Raw genomic sequence first — 11,775 nt, 5'->3', positions numbered from 1 at the left:
CTGAATAATACATACTATAATGTGAACATTTTATTGAAGAGTACAATTATGAACCCAAAAAAAATGTGTATAGCAGTTTTCACTAAAAAGCTAAGGGGTCAATATTCAAAGTGATTTAACTAGCCAGAAACAATTCCTGGCTGGTTAAATTGCTTGTGTGGGACTATCTGTTGGTATTCAGCAGTACTTAAACCAGTTAGTGCTGCTGAAGATCACCACAGTCTTTTTAACAGACTTCTAAAGTGAAAGTTGGCTGGTTGGCACTTATGCATTTAAAATGCAAATATTCAGCACTTGCCTGTCTTAAGTTTAATGGTCAAATCAAACCACATACAAATCAGTCCTATCTTTATGTGGTGCCGCTTATACTATTAAGTGCTGAATATTGCACTTAACCACATGAGAGAGGAGCTGCATAAACCCAGATATTCAGTGCTGGTGCCCAGATGTGGCCTGGCACTGAATAACCTGTAATAATGCTAGTGGTGGTTAAAAAAAACCTAAACCACTCACTACCAGCAGCTGAATATTGACCCCTAAGTGTTTTTGTATTACAAGCTGAAAGTCATTTTCAGAGAGATCAGAAGTTATCTGAACTGGATGGTCAATAACTCAAGAGCTTCGGTTGCTTTGTCCTCAAGACGTTTTTGCTTGGAGGTGGGGATTTTACTCCAGTCCACTAATGAAAATTGCATGACAGATCTTTGCATGGCTCTCCAGAAAGCAGCATCACCTGGATTATCAAAGGATGTTTTGCTAAAAAGTAAATGATTTCATGAAATAATCTATTAAAAATGTGGAAGTTGATGCAGTAAAGTGCAGAAACGTCCAGAAATGGGAGCTCATATACTGGCCCCCCTCCCCCATATTCTGGGGTTTTCATGCATGTGAAGACCCCATTTGTGGAAGTTCCTGTAAAATTTTCCATTTCAGTGGTGAACTTTCATGTGTAGTCCACTGAATGAGCTTATTTAAATTCAAAACTAATGAGCAAATCGTTTGACTTTGAAAACATTAAAAGAAGCATTGGGAAAAAACCTTGGGCAATCCAAACTCTCTTCACTTTCCCTCCCCCAAAGTTATTCATACCAGGGCTAGATTCTATATAATACGCTTAAAAAATTGGTGCTGAAAAAAAATATGCCAAGGGTGTATTGTATAAAATATGCCTTAATTTAGGCATGATTTATAGAATACACCTAGTGCCTGTCTGTGCGACTACATCCTCTTGTCACTCATTTATAACTACTAGTGGGTACAACACTCTCAATGTGATCAAAATACACACTGAATAGCCAAACTGTGCATATGCATTACCCTGAATTGTATTATCTTGTATTATTGGCTACTACCTCTAATGCCTATCCCTATACCATCCCCCTCCTAATCACTCTGAGCCTATCTGAACCTCCATCCCCTTCTGCTTATTCTGAGCATTTGTGTACCATAGTCTGCTATTCTTGGCATTATCCCTTCCCAATCTGTCTCTCCTTATGAAACCACTTCCCATCGTAGGAACACATTGTCTTCCCTCTCTATTCATCACCTCTCAATCCCTTTCCTCACCATCTCTTTTTTTCCACCCCCTTCTTCACAGCTCTCAACCTTCAACACTTCCTTCCTTCCATTCACCCCTCGCCTTTTTACCTGAATACATCTCGCCTCCGTCGCTGTCGTCATACCTCTCCTACTCTCCTCTGTACTCTCCTACTCCTTCTCTCTGCTGGTGACTTTAGTCCCAATCCTGGTCGCCCACATCAGCCCTCATCCTATTCGTGCAGGCCTTACCGTGATACTTCCAATCTTATTTCTCTTCCTCTCCACCCCCTTCTTCTCTGCCCTTCTCTTCTCCTCTATGGAACGCCTGCTCTGTCTGCAACAAACTCTCCTACATGATCTCTTTATCTCTCATACCCTTCATCTGCTTGCCCTAACTGAAACCTGGATTTACCCTGAAGACTCTGCTTCAGTTGCAGCCCTATGTCATGGAGGTTATCTCTTCTCCCATACTCCTTGCTCAGTTGGTCGCGGAGGCGGTGTCGGGCTACTACTCTTACCCTCCTGTAAATTTCAACCCATTCTTTCACCTCAGTCTCACTGCTTTTCTTCCTTCGAAGTCCACTCGATCTGTCTATTCGCTCCTCTTCCTCTCCGGGTAGCAGTCATTTATCGACCCCCTGCTAAATCCCCTCTTCCTTTCTCACTGACTTTGATGCCTGGCTCTCCTTCTTTCTTGAACCTTCATCTCCTTCCCTCATTCTTGGGGATTTTAACTTTCATGTTAATGACCCCTCTAACTCTTATACTTCTCAATTTCTTGCCTTAACATCCTCCTTCAATCTTCACCTGTGCTCCACCGCCCCTACTCACCAGAATGGCCACAGTCTTGATCTTGTATTCTTCTCCAACTGCTCACCCTCCAATTTCCTTGCCTCAACTCTTCCCCTATCTGACCATCATCTTTTAACTTTCACACTTCAACACCCTCCTCCTCAGTCCTGTCCTATTCTAACCAACACATTTAGGAATCTACAGGCTATTAACCCTTCTACCCTGTCCTCCAGTATCTCTAATGTTTTCTCTATTGCTATATCAACCAAATCCGTCAATGAGGCTGTCTCTTCCTATAATACTATTCTGTCATCTACTCTGGACACTCTCGCTCCTCCAGTGTCTCGTCCTGTAAAACGTACCAAACCCCAGCCTTGGCTGACCCCTACTATCCGCTACCTACGCTCTTGTGCCCACTCTGCTGAATGCCTTTGGCTTAAATCTCGTGCCCATGCTGACTTCATACACTTCAAATTCTTGCAGACCTCCTTCCAATCTGCTCGCCAACTTGCCAAACAGGATTATTATAGCCAATTGACTAACTGTATTGGTTCGAACCCTCGACATCTCTTTGCCACGCTAAACTCTCTCAAAGTGCCTTCTCCTCCAACTCCCCCCCTTCACTTTCTCCCCAGACTTTGGCTGATTACTTTCACGATAAGGTTCACAAGATTAAACTTGAATTTGCAACCAGCTCTCCTCCACCCCCCTCTTTCCTTAGTCCACTCTCTCAACCCTCTTACCCCTGCCTCCTTTTCTTCCTTTTTCCGAAATCACTGAAGAAACTTTACTTCTTCTTTCATCCTCAAAACTAACCACCTGCCCCACTGACCCTATCCCCACTCATCTACTCAACACTATCTCTCCTGCTGTCACCCCTTTCATCTGTCATATCCTCAATCTGTCACTTTCCACTGCGACTGTCCCTGATGCCTTCAAACATGGGGTCATCTTCGACTTCTCCCTCTCCTTCTCTGCACATATTCAACAGATTGCTAAAACTTGTTGTTTCTACCTCTATAATATCGCCAAAATTTGCCCTCTCCTTTCTGAGCACGCTACCAGAACCCTCATCCACACTCTCATCACCTCTTGCTTGGACTACTGCAACTTGCTTCTCACAGGTCTTCCACTCTTCAATCTGTTCAAAATTCTGCTGCACGATTAATATTTCGCCAAAGTCGCTATGCCCATATCAGCCCTCTTCTGAAGTCACTTTACTGGCTCCCTATCTGTTTCCGTATACAGGCCAAGCTCCTCTTATTAACCTATAAGTGCATTCACTCTGCTGCCCCTCACTACCTCTCCACCTTCATCTCTCCCTGCACTCCTTCCCAGGAACTCCGTTCACTAGGCAAATCTCTCCTAATTGCACCCTTCTGCTCCATCGCCAACTCCAGACTCCGTTCCTTTTATCTCGCTGCACCTTATCCTTGGAATAGACTTCCTGAGCCATTACGTCAAGCTCCATCCCTAGCCACCTTCAAATCCGGGCTAAAGGCCTACCTGTTTGATACTGCTTTTAATTCCTAACTTGTCACCTGCTCGTAACTTTATTTTGTCGTCCTCTCTTCAACAGTCCCTTTTCCCTAGGTGTCCTATCTGTCTGTCCTACCCTTATCCCTTATTTGTCCTGTTGGTCCTGATTTAGATTGTAAGCTTTTTTTGAGCAGGGACTGTCTTTTCTTCATGTTCAATTGTGAAGTGCTGCGTACGACTGCTAGCGCTATAGAAATGATTTATAGTTGTAGCAGTAGTTTTTGTGTATGGCAAGAAAAAGGATCTAATGCCTGACCCTCAAACCAACGGCAAACCTCTTCCACTTGACCTTATATGACTTCATTGTTGCACATTTCCTGGAAGCAAGCATGATTCGAGAGACACCTTCATGTTAACTCTATGTTCTCAACATTCATACCATGCTAGGGAGATTGGGATGTGAGACAGATCCTGTGTTCTGAGTGATAAGGGTCAGAAAACAGTGTAGTCTCCACTGGGGTTAGTCTCTTTGGAGGCTAACTCCAGAACCATATCTGCCTCGGACAGTGAGGTGCAATGAGAATCATGGTTCCCTGATCCCACACTACCATTATGATAAAATCTTCAACACTTCAATTATAAATACTGTTGAAACAACCAACAGTTTGCAAAGAGTAAAGTAAGATGGAACTATTTGGAATTCCTCAGGAAGAGAGTTCCAAAGAAGAGGTCCAACGTATGAAAACACTCCTTTCCTGGTTGTTGTAAGCCTAATAATGTCAAGGCCTGTGAACTGGAGAAGATTCTTTTGTGAGAAACATAGTTCTTGTTGAGAAGTATATTTTAACTTGCCAGCTTTGTTAGGTTACCTTCAGTCACTACAGGTTTCAGTTGTCGTATCATACAAAGATGATAAACAATACTGTAAAATCTTGTTTTTAACAGTAAATTGAACTTCAAAGCATCATCACATTGAAAAACCAAAGTCATTATGTCTTACATAAGCGGGAGAAGTCCACCACATCCTTCTGGAAAAACAGGTAAACATGTTTACATGCTACACTACTGGTGATTTATCAGTGTTTAAAACTGGATCATGCTTACATGTCCAGTCTGTTAGAATCTGAAGTTTTTTTTAACTGAACTCAGAGACGACAGCATCTTGATTGTTTTTCATAAAAATGATAAGCTGAATATCATGAGCAAAAAAATGAAAATTAATTTTCAAATTATCCATTCATTTTGCTAAAACTACCAAATATAAATGAAAAAGGATAGGTGAGAAAAGTGATTCTTGTGGAACACCTTTCTTGAAACTTCTTAGAAGAGACTGTGTACGATGAAAAAAAAAAACCCCAAACCATCACAATGCAACTCATTTAAAACCAATATCACTGAGATTGCATCAATTTAGGATGAGATACCTAGGCTATGGTAAGATCTAACTGTACCCATAAGGTATCATAGCCCTGATCAGATTTCACCAGTATCTCATCTACTATTTCTAACAGTAAAGATTCTGTACTATGATCACTTTGATATCCAGATTGTCAAAGATGCAGAAGACCATTGGCATCTAAAAGGTCATTCAACTGTAAAAGTACTGTTTTCTATTCAATGGAGGAGAAAGGCATCTGATGCTAGTCTGCCATGTGATGTCAGCCTGGAGCAGATCTGAGGGACTTTGTTGTTGAAATGAGTGACAAAACTATTCACTCATGTGGTAGCATTACCCTGTTCAGTCTGGCCACCAGGCTGTTGTCTTTCCCTGCCACATATGTGGCTCTGAGCATCATACCATGGTTGGATGCCCACTGCCATATCCTGATCACTTCCTGACACAAGAGGTATGATCTGTGCCTCCATGCTTGTTCACGTAGTACAATGCAACCTGATTGTCTAAATGAGGATAATTCGGTGCAGCAGCTGATCTCTGAAAGCCTTTAAGGTGTTCCAACTGGCCCTCAGCTGATGTGGTTGAGTCTCCTGTGGAGACCACAGACCTTGAGTGTGAAGTCTATCTATATGAGCTCCCCATTCCAGATTGGATGCATCTGTTGTCAGTGTCTTGTGTGGGAGAAGGAATTTGAAATGTAATTCCCTAGACCAGAATGGACCGAATTGTCCACCACAAAAGCAACTCCATAAATCTGAAGGGACAGATATCTTCTAAGTTCCCTGAGGCCTGACATCACTGGGAAGCTAGTCCATAGGGTCTCTCTCAAATGGAGATGTGCCAAGGGAGTGATATGCATTGTGAAGGCCATATGGCCTAACAGCTATGACCTTCTGGCTCTCGTGGACTTGAAGGGTGATGCCAATCATGATGTCTGGCCTGGCATTTGGGAGGCAGGCCCAGGCTTGAAACGTGTCTAGCAAAGCTCTGAAGAACTCCAACTATGGGAATGGGAGTAGATGTGACTCTGGGTGTTGATAACAAACCTAGTAGCTCCAACATCCGAATGGTTTTCCGTATTGATTCTTGAGCACCCTCCTTGGATGTGCTCTTGACCAGCCAATCGTCCAAGTAAGGCAACACATGCACTCCCACTCTGCTTAGTGAGGCATTTGGTGAAGACTCAGGGAGCAGATGCAAGACAGGATACAATACTGGTAGTGGTGTTTCCCTACTTGAAATCTGAGATACTTACTGTGACTGGGACATATCTGTATGTGGATTGTAAGAATCCTTTAAGTCCAGAGAACAAAGCCAATCATTTACCTGAATCACAGGAAGGATGGTGCTCAGAGAAACCATCCTAAAGATAGTTTTTCAGCGCTCTTGGGCTAGGATGGGATGAAATATCCCTGTCTTTTGGGCATGAGGAAGTACTTGGAATAAAATCCCTTCCCTTGTTCCCCTGCTGGCACGGGCTCACTGCATGGGCCTGTAGAAGGGAAGAGAATTCTTCTGCAAGCATGTCCTGGTGCTGAATGCTGAATCATGATGCTCTTGGTGGACAATTTGGAGGACGTGGTTGTCAATTTAGGGTGTAAACACCCTGAACTATGTGAAGAACCTGCCAAGGAACCACCTTGCTTAGAAAAAAATCCTCCTCCTTCCTACTGGCAGGCTATCCAGGATGGTCACACTTACTGTGGCCATGTTCTCATTAAGCCAGTAAAAAACTCATTCTCTGCTTAGACTGGGGAGTTGGCTGGGCCTTCTAGGTCTGCTGCAGGCAAGGGTGGGAACGGCAAGCTGGGGGAGTATACCTACACCTTTGAGAGGGCTGAACTTAGGACCCAAAGTGGTGAATTGGATTGGAAACTGTACAGGTGACAGAGGGTGGTGGTAAATGAAATCCGCTCAGAGGAAAGGAAGGTGAGTAGTGGTGTGCCTCGGTGGTCGGTACTGGAGCCAATTCTATTTAATATATTTGTGAGAGACATTGCTGAAGGATTAGAAGGAAAAGTTTGCCTTTTTGCGGATGACACAAAGATAGCCAACAGAGTGGATACCCCAGAGGGAGTAGAAACAATGCGGAGAAATCTCCAAAAACTAGAAGAATGGTCAAAGGTCTAGCAGTTAAAATTACACCACAAAAGGGGAGTGGTACTCTCAGTGCTAATACTTCTCGAGTACTGGTGGTGCCGATGATCCAGAGCTCCTGGCACCATGCTTCAAGTGGGTCCAATGTCGATGCTCCTTTGCCTTCACTCGAAGTATGACATCGGGATACCTCATTGTCAATGAGGATGATGTCAAATTCTGGCGTGTTGGGTCTGATGCTGCTTGGTCCAACAGGGACCTACTGGTACCCAGTGTTGAGGCAGGGGGAGTGTGCCCCTACTGTCCAATGCAGCTCTGACAGCCATGGGAACTGATGCCTCTGATACTGTTGTGGATGGACTGTACACAGAAACACCAAAATGTTTCTCACACTAGGCCTCTCAACACTTTTGCATTCTTTCCTGCATTTTAGAACAGCGGAAACAATTAGAGGACTTGTGGTAAGGTCCTAGGCATGGCAAGCACTGCAGGCTCAGTCACAAAAGTGACTTTGCCACACTGAGAACACTTCTTAAAATCACTGGGAGTTTTAAGGGACCTCAGGGATAAAATAGCCAGAACGAAATAAAATGGATCTATTTTATTTTATTTATAAAGAATAAAACCTGACCAGGCGCTCAGAGGGATATTGGAGTGTGGAAAAATACAGAAATCTTAGAGGCCCTTTTACAAAAATGCAGGTAATTCCCGCGTGCTAAGACCATTTTTACCACTGGGGTAAAATAGCTGATTTTTCTATTCTCCGTATTAATGGCCGTGCGCTATTTTTCACGTGGCCATTAGCTTATGAGTACATACTGCCACCTATATTGTAGGCGGTAGGGACTCATGTGCTAAACCTGTACTATAATCGGTTAGAGTGCTGCAATGCTCACATACTAAGTGATTAGCGTGGAACATGTTATAGACGTAATCTACTTAGATTTTAGCAAAGCTTTTGACACAGTTCCCCACAGGAGGCTCTTAAATAAACTCGATGGGCTGAAGATAGGTCCCGAAGTGGTGAACTGGATTAGGAACTGGTTGACAGACAGACGACAGAGGGTGGTGGTAAATGGAGTTCGCTCGGAGGAGGGAAAGGTGAGTAGTGGAGTGCCTCAGGGATCGGTGCTGGGGCCGATTCTGTTCAATATATTTGTGAGTGACATTGCTGAAGGGTTACAAGGTAAAGTTTGCCTATTTGCGGATGATACTAAAATTTGTAACAGAGTGGACACCTGGGAGGGGTGGAAAACATGAAAAAGGATCTGCAGAAGCTAGAAGAATGGTCTAAGGTTTGGCAATTAAAATTCAATGCGAAGAAATGCAAAGTGATGCACTTAGGGAGTAGAAACCCACGAGAGACTTGTGTTAGGCGGTGAGAGTCTGATATATACTGAGGGGGAGAGGGATCTTGGTGTGATAGTATCCGAGGATCTGAAGGCGACGAAACAGTGTGACAAGGCGGTGGCTGTAGTGAGAAGGTTGCTAGGCTGTATAGAGAGAGGTGTGACCAGCAGAAGAAAGGAAGTGTTGATGCCCCTGTACAAGTCGTTGGTGAGGCCCCACCTGGAGTATTGTGTTCAGTTTTGGAGGCCGTACCTTGCTAAGGATGTAAAAAAAATTGAAGTGGTGCAAAGAAAAGCTACGAGAATGGTATGGGATTTGTGTTCCAAGAAGTATGAGGAGAGGCTTGCTGACCTGAACATGTATACCCTGGAGGAAAGGAGGAACAGGGGTGATATGATACAGACGTTCAAATATTTGAAAGGTATTAATCCGCAAACAAATCTTTTCCAGAGATGGGAAGGCGGTAGAACGAGAGGACATGAAATGAGATTGAAGGGGGGGGGGGGGGGCAGACTCAAAAAAAGATGTCAGGAAATATTTTTTCTCAGAGAGAGTGGTAGATGGGAATGCCCTCGCGCGGGAAGTGGTGGAGATTAAAACAGTAATGGAATTCAAACATGTGTGGGATATACATAAAGGAATCCTGTGCAGAAGGAATGGATCCTCAGAAGCTAAGCCAAAATTGGGTGGCGGAGCAGGTGGGGGGGGGGAAGAGGGGTTGGTGGTTGGGAGGCGAGGATAGTGGTGGGCAGACTTATACGGTCTGTGCCAGAGCCGGTGATGGGAGGCGGAACTGGTGGTTGGGAGGCGGGGAATAGTGCTGGGCAGACTTATACGGTCTGTGCCCTGAAAAAGACAGGTACAAATCAAGGTAAGGTATACACATATGAGTTTATCTTGTTGGGCAGACTGGATGGACCATGCAGGTCTTTTTCTGCCGTCATCTACTATGTTACTATCCAGCTTATAATCGAAACTTTTCGCTGGCGATCTTCCGACACAAATCGGGAGATCACCGGCAATTTCGCAAAAGCGGCTAAAAGCGTATAATCGAAAGCTGGCTTTTTAACAGCATCACCGCTTTCCCGTCGCCTCGCCGGCGAAAGTTCAAGGGGGCGTGTCGCCGGCGAAGCGAAGGCGGGGCATGGGCGTGGCCACCAGATGGCCGGCTTTCGGCGATAATGGAAAAAAAAAAAAAGCGTCGTTAAGCGGTATTTGGCCGGGTTTACTTGGTCCTTTTATTTTCACGACTAAGTCTCAAAAAGGTGCCCCAACTGACCAGATGACCACCGGACGGAATGGGGGATGACCTCCCCTTACTCCCCCAGTGGTCACCAACCCCCTCCCATACTACAAAAGTTAAAATGAAAACCTTTTTTTGCCAGCCTGTATGCCAGCCTCAAATCCCGTACCCACCTCCATGACAGCAGAATGTGTTGTATGGTCTGACAGACTTTCCGTGGTTGCGATGTGGCTCTCGGGTGAGTGTGACACCTTTTCTGTTAGGTGCCCTGCAGAGTCACATCAGCAATGCATTGTGGTGGGTGTAGGGTACTGGGCTCTACTCCCATGGTGCTTTTCCCCCCTGCTAACTGGGCCAGAGTGTGCCCTGTTTTGTTTCCGGTAGTCCATGAGGTAGTGGCCATTTTTGTAAGCCAGTTTTAGATCCCTTTCATGTGTTACCCACGTTAGAAAACGTTATTACCTTGAATGTTGCTGAAAGAGGGCATTGTACAGCATTCTTCCAGCTCGGACCTACTGCTAATCTCAGTATCAGGGAGACTCTTTGCCAGTGGGGCACAACCTCTGATGTGCAGTTAACAGTGAATAAAGGTGCTTATTCAAATAAAGCACTTTTTCAAAGACATTAGTCTTCAGGTGTCAACTGCTGTGCTAAGGTTATACAGCAGCAACAAGTCCTAGATGCCTGAGTGTGTGCAGGTCCCTGGAGCACTTTTAGTGGGTGCACATTTGTGGGTAGGGGGTTTGGAAGGGGGGCTCAGCACCCACAGTAAGGGAGCTATGCATGTAGGAGCTGTTTCTGAAGTCCACCACACTGACCCCTAGGGTGCCCCAGTTGGTGTCCTGGCATGTAAGTGCACTACAAATGCTGGCTCCTCCCACGACCAAATGCCTTGGATGTCGCCGGGTTGGAGATGGCCGACATTTTTTTCCCTTATCGCTGAAAAACAAAACCAGCCATCTGAAACCCAGCGACATCCAAGGCATTTGGCTGGTCTAAACTGTATTATCGAAAAAAAAAGATGGCCGGCCATCTTTTTGATAATACGGTTCTGGCCAGCTGTTGTGCCGCCGCCAAAATAGATCGCCGGCGATCTATTTCGCCGGCGACGTTCAATTATTCCCCTCCACGTTACTCTCTGCCCCCAGCACTAAAAAATAAATTTTATTTTTTTGGCACATGGGTAGTGCGCACATATCCAAAAATGACCACAGGATCCCTCAGCATGCCCCCTGGTAAGCTATGTTTTGCTGTGGTAAGCAGAAAACCCTATGGAAATTAAAATTGGAGTTAGGGAACAATAATAAATGATGAAAATAACAAAGAATGGTCCCAGATAGCAAGGGAAGGCACCACAATAGCCCCTCAAAATTCATGTGCTGAGGAGAGCTGCCCGAAACATAATTGCTCTGCTGTGCGGATGAAAAAACGGTGCTAGTCTCGTTCACTCACATCGGGTTGGAAAACCCCTGCACATGTACAGTATAGTGCTGCCAAAGGCTTCAGAAAACCCCAGAATGCTGGGTAGTGTCTGTGCTGGGTTTCATTGGATGACATCACCCATATGTGGTACTGGGCTGACGTGGGAGCGGGATCTCAGCTACTTGGAGACAGGCGCATTGGCACCTCCTGTATGGAGGGGGAGCTATCTGGCATTGATGCTTCTCAGGTGCCAAATCCTTCAACGACGCGGAACTCCCGGCACCATCGAGGGTAACTGATGACGATTCTTCTTGGCCTTTGCCCGAAGCATGTCACAAATGCTCCTTGCTGCAGACAAGGATGACGTCTAATCCTCATGTCTCCTCTGGGTTGGGTCCAACGATTGATGGTCCCGCGGGGCCTGCACAGCAGAAGGCTTCGAGACAAATGGAGAACC

The 11,775-nt window shown here is 45.1% G+C and overlaps 1 protein-coding gene across 1 annotated transcript in view; it reads right to left on the bottom strand.

The window, feature by feature from the left end:
• Positions 1-401: 401 nt before the first annotated feature.
• The window catches only part of LRRC72 (leucine rich repeat containing 72), a 121,757-nt gene continuing 110,383 nt past the window's right edge, over positions 402-11,775 (bottom strand). Inside the window, exon 9 of the mRNA XM_030189959.1 lies at positions 402-756. Coding sequence (XP_030045819.1) covers positions 588-756 — 169 coding nt within the window. The 3' untranslated portion in view covers positions 402-587. The remainder of the gene's footprint in view (positions 757-11,775) is intronic.

Source organism: Microcaecilia unicolor, chromosome 1 (genome assembly GCF_901765095.1).
Source record: "Microcaecilia unicolor chromosome 1, aMicUni1.1, whole genome shotgun sequence".
NCBI classification, from domain to species: Eukaryota; Metazoa; Chordata; class Amphibia; order Gymnophiona; family Siphonopidae; genus Microcaecilia; species Microcaecilia unicolor.
The sequence above is the reverse complement of the archived record's forward strand: the minus strand, read 5'-3'. Positions and strand labels throughout refer to the sequence as shown.